The 14785-nt window shown below is 41.0% G+C and overlaps 1 protein-coding gene across 1 annotated transcript in view; it reads right to left on the bottom strand.

The window, feature by feature from the left end:
- Positions 1-14785, bottom strand: part of dpp10 (dipeptidyl peptidase like 10) — a gene marked incomplete at its 3' end in the record, with an annotated part of 169139 nt that overhangs the window by 36577 nt on the left and 117777 nt on the right. The window contains exons 4-5 of the mRNA XM_084487092.1: positions 11488-11582; positions 9358-9432 (exon numbers count right to left, since the gene is read on the bottom strand). Of these exons, the coding sequence (XP_084343218.1) occupies positions 9358-9432; positions 11488-11582 (170 nt within the window). The remainder of the gene's footprint in view (positions 1-9357; positions 9433-11487; positions 11583-14785) is intronic.

Raw genomic sequence — 14785 nt, 5'->3', positions numbered from 1 at the left:
AAATACTACCTCAGGGGTAGTATTGTTCAGGAAATCTTCAGGGTACAAATGTCAGGATATTTTGTTCACATACGGCCCATCAGGAGAATAGCAGGAGAATATCAGGACTTACACATGTGAAAGCAGCTAGTGTGTGAGCATTTGATTACATTATAAAATTAAATTTATGTGTCAATTTATGTCAATTTATGTGTAGTATACTATGCATGCAAATCAATTATTCAATAGATTTTACTGTTTTTACTACACACATACACACACACTCCCCCGTCCCCCCTACCCCCACCTCCCCAGTCTTGACACACAGAAGCTTTGTTTGGGCTCAAAGTGGCTCAAACTTCAGGGCTTAAAGTGCATTGACATTTTTAAAAAGCATGGCAACTACCATTGGTTAGTTAATAATAATGACAAATGAAAATTGTGTTCATTTACAGAAGCACCTTAGTGAAATAGGGCGTATTCACACCTGCCTAGTTTGGTTCCAACTAAACCAAAAAAATCCCTGGTGCCGACCTTTTGGGCTAGTGTGAATACAAACCATCGAACTCGGTCAGGGAGGTGGTCTCTGTTCACTTCCAAACAAACCCTGGTGTCGTTGGCTTGAGCTGTGAAAGCGACCGTACCTCGGTCCAATCCCGTTCTAAAAATCATACATCTCTTTGGACGTAACAGGCACCCGCCCATTATGGGATATATTGTGTAATTAGCGGTAACTTAGCAGCACATTGTCAGACCGTCGGTTGAAAATGAGTCGTGGCTCAACATGGAGCAAAGAGGAGACGGAACGTCTGTTGGATATTTGGGAAGACACCCACATAAAAAGTATGCCGGAAAACACACATAAAAATGCAGATGCATTTAACACATTCAGCACCAGGCTGAGGGAGAAGGAGTTGGACCAGTTTTTCTTACCGCTTTACCCCGCCCCAGACCCTTTTGTTCAATGATTTAATGATCTTTGCACACATGTGGGTTGTTGACAAATTCTGAGGACTGCTGCAAAAATTGCAATGTGAAAAGGAACTGCACCAAACCAAAAAAGAAACATTGTATTTTGGTCTGGACCAAAGAGGGCGAACTTAAGGACTTTCCTGGTATGAATATGACCTAAGTGTAATAACAGCTAAGGCAGCAACCTACCTAACTAAAGTGAAATAAAGCACAGACTTGTGTGGGGGAGGGGTAGAGGGAGAAGGGGGGGGGGATATCAATATCGCAAGACATTGGGGGATGCTCAAGGAGGTGAGTTATATTTAAAAATAAATAAAGTTTAGCGAAAGTGTAGTCTATAGACATACCGTCTGGGACCTACCTCAATCTTGCCGTTGTCTTGCAACGTCTCCATCCGCACGCGCGCGTGCGTGTGTGTGTGTGCACGTGCGTGTGTGTGTGTGTGCTGTGTGTGTGGGTGTGTGAGCTGCGGGCTGCTTGGCACATGCGCACTTGGTCAAGTGCGCATGTGCCAAACAGTGAGCTACTCTACTACCCATGGAGTACTGCTCACGGAGGAGGGCTGCTTGTGTACAGACGGGGATGTTTACAGGCATTCTGGCAGCTACTTGTGGCTCAAGTGTGCTTCCTTCAGACAGAGCTGTGCAATGTATTAAAGACAGGGTAGGTAGCCTGAGGCCTTAGTAAACTAGATGCAATGGTGCAATTCTTTTTCTATATTTTCCTTCTTTTTTATTCTATACTCCCTGATGTGGGTCCCTGATGTGGTCCGTACACATCTTCTTATAAGACCTATCCAACTCCGGCAGAACCTACTAGCTCTCTGCTGTTGCCAAATGAGGAGTGGAAGTAGATGTAGACTAAAGTCATTTTCAAAGTGTGTCTTTTCTCTGTTAAATGAAGTGAACAAAGCACTGACCTTTGTAGTCTGCTCAGCAATGAAATGAAATAAAGCTGTGACATTTTCTTCTTCCTTTACCCTAGTGCTTTCATCGCTGCAGAAGACGAATCAAGTCATCTATGACCCAGAAGAATAACTATGCCAAACCGTGATTCATGGCACTGCAGATTTGATTTTAAAAAACTAATATTGACAAAGCAACATCTGTCTATCAAGACATTTTTAGCTGGTTTAATTTGATTAGGTTTGATATTTGATTCTATGCCAGCTATGGAATTATTTTTATTTGTCTTCGCTAAACATTTGCTTTGTTATTGTGTTCTACTTTGAAGTGTTTTCTAATGCGTTACTGTAATTATTATTATTGTTATCCTTCTGCACTCTTACCCAGTATTTATATTGCTGGTGCTATTTGTTCCTTGGGATGTTTCACTTGTTTTCACGTGTTTTAAGATGTAAAACACTTTGAAGAGAAGGCCTGAGCCTCTAATGACGAAATCAACTATGGAAGTGAACTGGTTTGAACAGCAAACACAATGTTGAAATTATAGCAAAGTGTAATGCACTACAGCATGCTTTGGTTCCTTGTGACTGTTAATGTTGAGCAACCGAATCCGCTGGGGTTGTTAAGTTACCGGACTACTTGCGGAGTGATGCAAAAGACGTGAATCACTCCACTTTCCTTGACAGCGGTCATTATATGCTTAGCAACGGTCATTATTGAAAAATAATTCACCACCGGAAGTCGGGAAGGCCCATGCAAGTGAACGGAGCATTCCACAGCATTGAGGAGAGCCGTGTAATAATATATTATAATCACACATTATTACCTACAACATTAGATGCTATTAGATAACCTGACAATGTCAGTGTAGGCTCCCAAGTACATTGGGAGCAAATGTATTCTAATTATTGTAATATTTAATAAAAATAAATCAACAATGTGTAATGTAACACATTCTGTTCCAACATGTTCTAAAGATTGTTATACCTTTGAACTTTCAAGATGTGTTAATTTATTGAATAACCGCTCCATGTTTGTTAAAAGCCAAATATATTTAATAAATGTGTTCTCTTATCCACTGTTGGCATGATGAGATAGTACCAACAGTACCAAAGCCAAAATATAAAAGTACTTCCAGAATACTGAAATGTTGAGGAGAGAGGTGGAGTTGTTTAATTTCAGCACAAAAATCAAAACCCCTGTGGTGCTCTGTTGACCGGTTTTGTGTTGTTTTTTTCACGATGAAGGATTGTCTGCGAAAACACTGACAGACGCCATGTCTCCCTCCTCCCCCATTATAATATTGATGCTCTCCCACAAGGCTGTTTGGTCCTTAAATTCACTGTGGAGGCAAACAAGGCTGGAATTGGAATCTGAGTTTACTTTAACTTGGTGGTTACGGCTGATTTCTTTGAGATGATTCAACTTCCAGAGTTGTGTTTGAAAGCAGAATGAATAATGTATAACTTATATCTGTGTGTCTTGCAGATGCATGAAACACTTATGTTTTATGGTTAATATATATATATAATTATGATGTGGTACATTTCCCAGTTCCCAGTTCCCGCTCCCCCCCACACTCACTCGCCCACTCATCACAAAGCATAACTCCTCCCTGTCTACTTGTGACTGTAAAGCTTGCTGCAGAGAAAGATAAACTTTCCGAAACTCAACTGCAATAAGTCAGGAATCCTAATCAAGGGCCCAGACCCCCTTACCCGCCACACTCAACAGTGATGGCTAAACCTTCACCACTTCCACCTCGGGAGCGTACCTATGTTTCCCGGGTCCTATGTTCCCCGGTTGCGACAGTGTTTTTCGTAGGTGGAGTCCGGAAAAAGTTCCGCCTCAAGCACTAGGATTGGACAGGCAGCCTGTCAGGCAAACTCACACGCTGACTCCTAATCCTAAACCTAAACCTAACCCTAACCATAACCATAACCATAACCGTAACCCTCACCCTAACCCTAACCATAACCCTAACCGTAACCCTCACCCTAACCCTAACCATAACTGTAACCGTCACCCTGACCCTAACCATAACCATAACCATAACCGTAACCCTCACCCTCACCCTAACCGTAACCGTAACCCTCACCCTAACCCTAACCATAACTGTAACCCTAACCCTAACCCTAACCATAACCATAACCGTAACCCTAATATTCATGATTCTTCCGGATTCCACCTACGAAAAAAACACATTCGCTCCCCGGTCACATACAAAACGGGGAACATAGGACCCGGGGAACATAGGACCCGGGGAACATAGGGATGACCCCTCCACCCCAATCTGTTACCTTGGAGTCATCCTTGACCCCACCCTCTCCCTTCTGCCCCTGTCAACCACATCACCAACACAGCCTTCTTCCACCTCCGTGCCATTGCCCGATCTCTAACCATCCGAAGAATCATCACACACACACGATAAATTCTCGTTCATGTACAAACTGTGTGCAAACCAACTACAGCTAGCTGCTAGCAAACATGGATAAATGGCTTAAATGGCCCGTTTTTTGTCGCTACGGATTTAAGCTCACGGGACTCCAGTGAAAAAGATAAAAACAGGACTGAACAGCACCAGTTTATTGAGAAGTATTTTGTTTAAATTAATTTATACGTCCCAGGATCCATAGCAGCCACAGTTTTTTCTTTGCAGCGAACTCCTGACAAATAATTAAAGGAAGCTGGCCCATCTACAGCGGCATCAGAGCACCAAACACGCAGGGAGTCTCGGCAAGAGAAGAGAGATTTAAAAGAGTTCAAAAGAGTTTAATTGAAAACTGTCAGAATTCATAGTTAAGAAATGTGTTTTTTGGGGAGAAAACAGGATTTTACCATCATATTAGACAAATTACCTAGATTAAAACACACTAAAAAACGGTTTTGGATTCATTGGCTCTTTAACATGTATGACAAAGTGAATGTATGACAAAGTTCCCACTGCTTGAAACAATTGTGCCACCACTAGCAGAAGCCCTACTGTGAAAATGGTGAAAGCACATATTTTCTCTGAAAAGCCATTGACAGAGTTTGGTATGATGTTGCAATAGAATATCCGGAGCTGGTATAACCTTCTGGCATGGCGACACAAGACAGCTACAAGACAAAAAAGGTTTTCTATATGCTCTATAGAACCATACACAATGTCCTGAACAAAACTCTGCCACTGGGCCAAGCGCCGAACCTGGGGTGAAAAGGCATTCTCAGTCCACAGCCCCTCTACTGTGGTCCATCAAAATTGCCCCCACACTGTCATCATTTTAAAAAAGCCCTCAAAGCCCACCTCTTCAGACTTGCCCAGATAGTCAACCCCCCCACCGCCCATGTTTTAATTCCTAATTATTCTTTATGTATTGTAATGACCTCGGTCTCTTAATGCACACACACACCGACCAGCCCAATCCGCCATTCTTTTTCACCTCGCCAAGCCCCTCCCACTTGCCGCTTTGATTTGTCACCCACACCGATTGACAGGTAGAACATTACAATACATGCACACGGAACAACTGGCATGATGGAAAACGACTGACATTAGCAAACACATAGAGCACAACCCCTTAGAGTCCCAGGGTCGCTACCATATCATTAAAGTTTACTGCCTGTTTTTATCGTAATGTATGTAAAGCGTCTTTGAGAACTTTGAAAGTGCTAAACAAATTAGATGTATTATTATTATTATTATTATTATTATCATTATAATATTATGGCAAAGTGGGAGTTTAAATTACTTTCCTAATCCCAGAAAATGTATCAAACACAAATAAAGTTAATTCTACTTTTTAATTCCATTCCACAGGTATAACATCACTGAGAAAGACATTCATGCATCTGCAGTAATCTGATTAGCTCTCAGCCAAGTCCCACTAACTGGAAAGCAGTGTTATGACTGCAGGATTTCCGTTGCAAAGAGTATTATAAAAAAGGAAAACACAAGACTGAGACAAGGGTCTAAGAAATGAGGAGCTGTTATCAAAGCTGATCGGCCCCAGATCAAGATCAGTCAGACAGGGGGCATGTAATCCTATATTGAGGTGAGTTGAAGAGATTGGCGTGTTTTAAAGAAGAAGAATCTCGTTGACAAATGAGAGAGCAGAACTTTTTTTATTTAATTAGAGTTGTTTGGATAATACAGATTATGGTTGTATTTAAATATGGGAAATTCGCAATGGAATTGAAGGGAATATACAGCAATAACAATTAATATATGTATCACTGTGACAGGAATATTTGCTGATTTAATGGAGGATAGGATCAACAGAAATATAAAGGGATTAACAGAAATGAAGGTGTTGACGTATACAGGTAGCCTGGAAATCCAGACCCACATCTAGAAAGCTGTAGGGTTTGGCAACAAGTAATGAAAATGGCCCAACTTGAGGGGCTGCACCACGCCAGCATTTGAAAATATCACTGCAAGCAATTGGATAACACTACGACCAATCAGAAGAATACAAGGGGTGACGTATCCAGACCAGTGGAGCTAACCAATAGATAAGACTCTTGCCGTATCCGGAAGGTAAAACAGCAACGCTTTTGGCCCGCCTATATCAGATACACCGATGTGATTGGTTAATGTTCGGATCCAGGGGAATCGGGGAGTGAGTATATTGCTCTTTCCCAGAGTGACTCGCTGAGCAAATTCAAACTGTGCTCTCGTGAGAACTCTGAACTAAACTGAAATATTTAATTAGTAGAGATAAAATTGGAGAACTATGTGTTGGGTGTATTGATCATTTCTGCTATTAATTGCAAGTTTGTCCTTTGGCATACACTTACAAAACACAACACATACACTAATATACTCTAATGACAATAAACAAGCCCATACAATGTTAAATTATGATAATTACAGAAAAAATCTATATTTATTGTGTAGAAAGGTAAGGTCAATATCCTTGAGTCTGCATATGCACGTTTTTCTTAGTTTTTTTTGGATTTACAAGCATGTGTTGATATGACATGGATATACCAAAATAAAGATTGTTTACGCATTGCTGCATCCTAAAAATTCTGCATATGTGTATGTGTGTTTATATGTGCTATTCTCTGTATATGTTTGTGTAAATGTCTAAGCATTTGTGTGTGTGTGTGTGTGTGTGTGTGTGTGTGTGTGTGTGTGTGTGCGCGTGCATGTTTCTTTATTTGTGTGTCTATAGTGTGTGTCAGTGTGAACCCTGGAGACGGCGGTGGAGTGTGTTGAAGACAAACAGCGAGGGGTTTTATTTCTTTCTCTCTCTCCCGTGGATAAAGGACAGCTTGGCGGGGCGTTTGAGGGCAACAGAGGGGTCCAGCTGTGCTCCACAGAGCTGTGTTCTCCCCCTCGCTTGTCTGGAGGGGGGCTGGAAACACAAGCGGTGACAGTCCAGTGGTCAACTCCTCCGTGGCCCCCAGGAGCCCTCTAACTTATATTTGGTTCCTACGGAGTCATACATGCCTTCAGCGGGGCTCTGGTCGCTGTGTCCACTTAATAACGGACGGTGACAGCGGCTTGCTGAAGCACAGACCAAGTGTTGGCGGGGAATTATAAGAGTTTGTTTGCCATTGTTGTTCAGCTCTTTCTTTGCACAGTCTTTGCACCTATTATCCATAATCCAAGAATATGTAAGAATATTCCTTATTCAGATCCTTTGTTAAAGTTTCTGTATTTTCCTTCTGGGCTTTAATGCAGCTTGTTATAATGCCTTAAGTGTTGAACTGAACTAGGATTAATAGTCATAGAACAGTTATAATGCCTTTAGTGTTGAACTGAACTAGGATTAATAGTCATAGAACAGTTATAATGCCTTTAGTGTTGGACTGAACTAGGATTAATAGTCATAGAACAGTTATAATGCCTTTAGTGTTGAACTGAACTAGGATTAATAGTCATAGAACAGTTATAATGCCTTTAGTGTTGAACTGAACTAGGATTAATAGTCATAATGACTTTTGTGCTGGACTGAACTAGGATTAATAGTCATAGAACAGTTATAATGACTTTTGTGTTGGACTGAACTAGGATTAATAGTCATAGAACAGTTATAATGACTTTTGTGTTGGACTGAACTAGGATTAATAGAACAGGGTGTGTCTGAGAAGTGGTTGTGTGCTTGTGCCACTGTACTTTATTTTTTTCATTGAATGGCCAGACTGAGAGGATCAACTAGGATCTGGAGATGACACTATGCTGTCTGGTGAACTCCAACCCGAAAAACAGGCGCACTGCTGGCCCTAAGAGACATTCTCGTCTTGGTCTCATCAATCAGCACTTTTTTCCACGCCCCATATAACTCACGTGGAAATGCAATCAATCATTCAATTATTGTCAGCACTTCTCTACCATATTAATAACCTGTCCTATTTTCACCAGTCGCTGCTTCTTCCCATGAACAAACCTGCTATTGCCGTATTCATTCAAGTCATCCTGCAGGAACTCAGTTAGATTCTTAGATCTTTCACTAATAGTTGAAATATGGTTTGTTCTATAGGCTTTATTTTTGCCTGATCCCTTAAATACTTTTGGTCTCTCTCTCTGAGCCTGGGTCCTGGTTAACCCAAATGTTACACTTCTCTATAGGCTGCATGGTATGAATTGAAGGGAAATTAATTTTGATGGTGATCAAATCAGCTAGATACTATTTATATAAAAGTGTTAAGTGACAAAAAGATAGATGGGTGATATGGTTAGAAGTTTATCTATTAGCTAGTACTGTCTACATTTGCAATTACTCCTGGCTACGTTGCTAATACGGTCCACATCAGAAAGTATTAGCTACATTTGCTGGAACTAGCAACATTAGCTACTGGCTACATTAATACATCAGATCTCATATTAGCTAGTAATGTCCACATTGGCTAGTAGGCCTACTAGTGACATTAGCTAGTATTGGCTACATGAGCACGTCCAGCCCAGACGATCAGTCACCAAACCCTGATTTCCAACCTCTCATTCAGAGGTATGCAAAGCAGTTAAAAATAATCTTCATATTCCTCATTATTTGAGTCTAATCCATGATAGATTTGATGGTCTAATTTACATATTCCAATCCCCTACATGATCATAAAATGACAATCACACTGGAATGGCTGGACTAGGTGTTTATGCAAATTGAATGGCAAGACGAGGAACCCCAATGTGCATAGATATCTCACAATCCTTTCAGTGGAATTGCTCAAAAGTATTCATGAACGTGTGTGATAGAAGGAGTTTACAGAGAGAGCAAAACAGAGAAGAGGAAGAAAGGCTGCTAAAGAGGGGCAGCTTTGCAAATTGTATTATGCTAGATGTGGAATCTCGTTTAATGCTGCCTATCTGTGATTTTCAGCGAAAACCATTAGCATGAATGTGACTGGCACTTATAAACACTGATGCATTGTGAGAAAGTGACGAAGCCAAAGAGTTTACAATGTATGCCAACCCCATGAACAGAAGCACTGCTTGGAAAGGAGGGGGATTTCCAAAGAAGTTCATATATAGATAGACTTTTGAAGAAATGCTAGCATTCCATCAGGGACTTACCTGTTTCACATCATAAGCAAAGAGGACGTACTTCAAATCGGGAGAGATGGAATACTTTGCCACATTGAAGTTAATCTGTTGGAAAAGGCACAGGAAGAAAGGGATTAAAATACAGATATTTCAACGTCTTTCTTTGGGATTAAAATTGTTGACAGCCCTCACAATATCAACAAAGGATTACGGAAACTCCCTATTTGCATTCGGAAATTGTTTGGGTGATCGACGCTTAACCCGGGACTTGAAATGCTGTGTATGTAAGTAAACTCACGGTGTTCCACACACTTACCAGTAAAAGCCGCAGAAGATATCAATGTGCAGAAAGATAAGGGATAAAAGGGACATTTATAGCAGCATACTGCTGCTGTGGTAGTGTATTTAAAAATAAAACTACACCCAGAGACAGATAAACCATCATTGGTGGTAGGTCTTACACGCATACCAAAGTTTGACACATTTGAGCCAATCGTTTGGGAGAAATTAAAAAAATATTGACAGGTATATATATAACAGATATAGACGTGTCAGTAGTCCATTTATACCTGCCCAGCAGACGTACGGCAGCAGCACTTCTCTCTATAGAGCCATCACTCAATCAATATTTCTGGATTATAATGGATTAAAATCCAGTGTATTCCACTAGATCTACAACAGTAAAAAGAAGATAAAAAACAGCGTGGCCAGTGCAGTCCAGTGTTGGTTTAACGCACACAGACTGTATATAATACAGGCTAAACTTACTTTCCATATGTGTACATTGGTGGGAATTATGCTGACTTGAAAAAACGAAAAAAAAACTTGAAAAAAACGAGTGCACAAGTAGATCCTACTTGTTGAGATTTGGATCAAATCTCTGCAAGAAGGGCGCTTATGTCCTATCTAGTCATTATTCTATAGGCCATAAGTATTTCAACTGAGCCAGATTTGTCGAAGTTGGCAAATTGCATATTAGACACACAGCATTGTAGGCTAATGTCATACACGCTACTAGGGCTGCACGATATTAGGAAAACATGCGATATGCGATAAAATTATTCTATATTAAGATAACGATATGACTTGCGATATATAATGTTTTTGTTCACTCTACTTGTTGCCAACATAGACTGATGCAGAAATTAAAAAATAAATGCATTGTTTCCATTCCAACATTAATTTTATTGGGAAAAATGCAGCTACACCTGCAATACTGGCTATAAGTCACCTTGCCCCCTTAAACATTTTGTGAAATATTTGTATGTCTAAGGCCCCGTCTACAGGGAACCGTTTTTTTGGTGAAAAAGCATAGGTTTTGTGTATTTGGGCCGACCGTCCAGACGGATCCTTTTCTGAAACCAGATAAAAACGGACCTAGGATTCGTGTGGATGCCTGAAACGCAAACTATGACATCACCAGCTGGGTGACGTTAGAGTTGCGTTGAATTTGTTTTGTTTTTATTTGATTTGTATTATTTTTGTAGCTTTAAATACAGCCCCTTAATTACTAACTGTACATTAAAAAGTATTTCTGCTCAATCTAAAAGGTTTAACAACTGCTTTCTCCTCCTCGACTGTTTGTTTGTATACAGCGTGCAGGCTTGATGCGCGCAGGCTTGATGCGTTCCTCTTTTTTTGTGGAGCACCAGCGCCACACAGTGGCCTTGAAGATGTACTACAGCGTTTCTACAGCTCGATGCGTTTTCGCAATGAGTCTGTCTTTACGGAGATAATCCTGAAACACATCAAAGGAAAACAGAGGGGAAAAGATTGTTTTTGCCGGTGTAGACGGGGCCTTAATTACCATTACCACATTGCAAATATGGGGGTACATTAAAGAAGAATTATTAAAACAATTACACTCGTTCTGTCATATACCCTGGTGAAATGTCAGGGAGGTATGAAGGTATGAAAAAATGTATACCGCCCAAGCCAAGATGTAATGAAGAGTCATTGCTTATATTATCAATACACACATTTTAGTTGAATAACAACCAGATATTGGATATTTATTTATTTCAAAAATGTCATTGATTGGTATCATGATTTTTTCCTTTGCCTTGGAGTTAGTTTGTTACAAAGAATGACGAGTTAGCATGAAAGTAATGTAACAGGAGTGAGGGGGGAGTGGGTGGAGGGAGGCGTCTCTCTACTTACAAACGTGGTGTTTGTCAGAAGGATCTCACTTTCATTGGTTAGGATGTTGAACTTGATCACATGGCCTTCTTGGGTCCTGTAGATAACTTCAGAGTCTGAAATACAAAAGACAATAAAACGTGTTTGTTGTCTTACAAGCTTCCAAAAGAGAAAAGGACCTCACAAAGAGACGACTTCCTTCTGCATGGGCCATATAACATTACAAAGAAATCACAAAATATTGGTTCATTGAAAAGAAAAACTGTACAAAGACTTCAGTGCCAAAAAACAAGCCTCAAGTTTGAACTACTACTGCAGCCATGATGTGTTTGCACATCATTTCACATGAATCATTTCACACTGATCTGAACAAAACAAGCACAACGACAGAATTTCTAAGGACAGAAGAAGCTGCATTGTTCTCTACTGATGAGAGGCACGCTCGCTCCATCAAGCGAGGCGGGAACATATCCTCTGTGCCCTTTAAGCGGTCGCACACTTTGCATGTTGTTGGTTTTTGGTCGTATGATTCCAGTCAGTTAGTATCCCCCCCGAAAAAAAAAGTCAACCAGCAAGGGAGACATGGCAGAGTTTGTGTTGAAAACGCTTTCATCAGACACAAAACAAACAACAACTACACACAGGCACCGTGTCAAATGTGTAACAAGCTAAGAACGACACACACACACACACACACACACACACACACACACACACACCTACAACAGAACCCAAAGGCTAGGTACTGAAAGAGGTACAGAAGCTGATAGAATAGCCCAATAGCCCTCGCCAATGCGGGTGTCAGGAGCTGGCAGGAGTCCTTTGTCCAGAGACTATGATTTGGCCTCATCGTTCCACATTTAAAACCAATGGGTGTCTTCATCTTAATGAGGAAGAAGCTAATTCATTAAAAATGAATTGGTTAAACTTAGCAAGGTAATCAAGGGCCGTCCGCTTTTACAGAGCACATTTCCATTCTCAGTAAACCATCTGGATATGCAGAGAACAAACCAGAGTTTCAGATCATTCCACATCACACCTGTGCATACAAGTGTGTACACACAAGTGAGCGAGAGTCTGTTTGTATATGTGGTGAGCGAGTGAGGCTGGCTGCTGTTGAGCGTTTGATTCTCTGGGGGTGTGTGTGTATTGTGATTCAGTGTGCTTGCTTGTCTCCTTTTGAAAGTGCATGTGAGTGTGTGCGTGTGTGTGTGTTCTAAGATGTCTTTCGAACTGGCCGTGGTAAACTGGCGACCGTCTGAACCAATCAAGCATCTGACAAAGGTGAAGAGTTAACAATGAAAGCCGCTGTTGTCTGACACATAAAACATAACGTCCTTTCCCTGGTAGCTCCGTCTGCCGCTGTGCGGTCTTCATATTCCTAAAGAGCTTGATCAATACTTTGTGTGGGCCTTTTGTGATCTTAAGCAGCTCTGACGTCATCCTTCTTCCTCTCCCGCTCTCATCAGAGAGGCGGTTGATCCCGTACGACAGGAAGGGCCAATAAACCCGCCTCCGGAGCTTCCTCCCTCCGATTAAGACACTCAGTGCAAAGGGCCAACGGGGGAAGGGAGGAAACAAAGGACTTGTCAGATTGCTTTTATTTCAAAGTGTGATTTATCTTGTCTGATCACTGATTGCGTCTCTGATTCCCATGCTGGGGGACGTGGAGAACGTAAACAGGCAGTTGGAACCCGGTTATTGATTTGTTGATTGTCCAGACCTGTAGTGCTGAGGAGAGACTGTTACTGGACTGATTCAAACACAGTGATCCATTGGAAGAAAATATTATTTTTTATAAAGAGTAGGAAAGCAAAAGTAAAGGGGTGATTTAAGCGCGTGTGTGTGTAACGACCCTCACATGTACAGGTGTTCGTGGAAATGATTCAGACCCCCCCGGGATTCCTCAGTGACATTTATTGTCTGCTGCCTGCATTCACAATAAAAACCAACATGAGCTCCAGCGTGACTGCCCGAACAAGTCTCCAACGGAGATGGCCTACTTCCAATGCACTGGATGATCGTATAGTTTTTCTTTACATACATACACATTAACATTAGTAAATGATCACATACCTGCATTCACAATAAAAACATGTCATGAGCTCCAGCGTAACTGCTCGAACAAGTCTAAAATAACATAAAAACAGAAAGAGAACAATGCTCTCCATTACAGTATCGAGCGGGGTTGCCGCCAAAACTATGAACTGAATTATAAACCCTGTTAACAACAGTAAACTTCGAGAGCATGAGTTCCTAAACGTATATACACTAATATTAAATCAAAAATTGTAAATAAAACATGTTCATTTATTAAAATATCAAATTATATACAGAGCGCTCCCAAAACCTGCTTACTTCCAATGGAGATGGCCTACTTCTAATGTAATTGTAGCGCAAACACCCAAAATGCGTGAAAGGAAACAGACAAGCAGTCACGGAGCCTCATATACAATCTTGGTGAATGCGGTACATTACTGGACCTTTCATATTAACGTGCATATTAACAATGGCATTCTAATAATATAATTTTGTGAGAATTCACTTCTGAGTCTTTTTCAACTGTTACATGTGTGTGTGTGTGTGTGTGTGTGTGTGTGTGTGCAGTTGCATTGTGTAGCCTCCTATCCTAGATATCTTTGTTGTATATGGCGAATGGGTTAACCTAGCGATTGTTAGTGCTTGGCGCTTATTGTAAGTCACATGCAGCTAAAGAAATATATTAAATATCACCAAAGTTGCAATTGTTCAAACGCACACATACTCACACATATATACACACACACACACACACACTCACACACACACACACACACACATCGTAACACATAAATGAGCACCACAGCTTTAGTAAATGATCTTCTATCATTTAGAAAACTGTTCTGGCACTCAAGTTACGACAAAAATGTGCACAAATGTGTTGTCCAAGGACCAGAAATCCCAGCAGGCTTTGAGAAGATGCTTCTGTCCCAGGCATAGTGGTCCTCATCTTACAGCCATCCATAAACGATGTTGGGTTCAGTGAGGAATGAGCGTGTCAGTATTAGAGTGTCCTGTGTGGATGGAGGAAGCATGAATGTGAACAAGAGGAATTACGTGACGCCCGTCCTAATGGATGAGGCTTACACACTCTTACAGTGCAAAGTGTTGTTGCCACACCATTAGCGGTGCTATATCTATAACACAACACATTTGTATGCATTGGAACACACACACACACAAACACACACACACACACACACACACACACACACACACACACACACACACACACTCTCGCTCTCACTCATTGTTACTGTTTGTTTGTTCTCTTCCCTAT

This window comes from Micromesistius poutassou, assembly GCF_964030765.1.
Source record: "Micromesistius poutassou genome assembly, chromosome: 23".
Classification (NCBI taxonomy): domain Eukaryota; kingdom Metazoa; phylum Chordata; class Actinopteri; order Gadiformes; family Gadidae; genus Micromesistius; species Micromesistius poutassou.
Note: the sequence above shows the minus strand (reverse complement) of the source record. Positions and strands in the feature narration are given on the sequence as shown.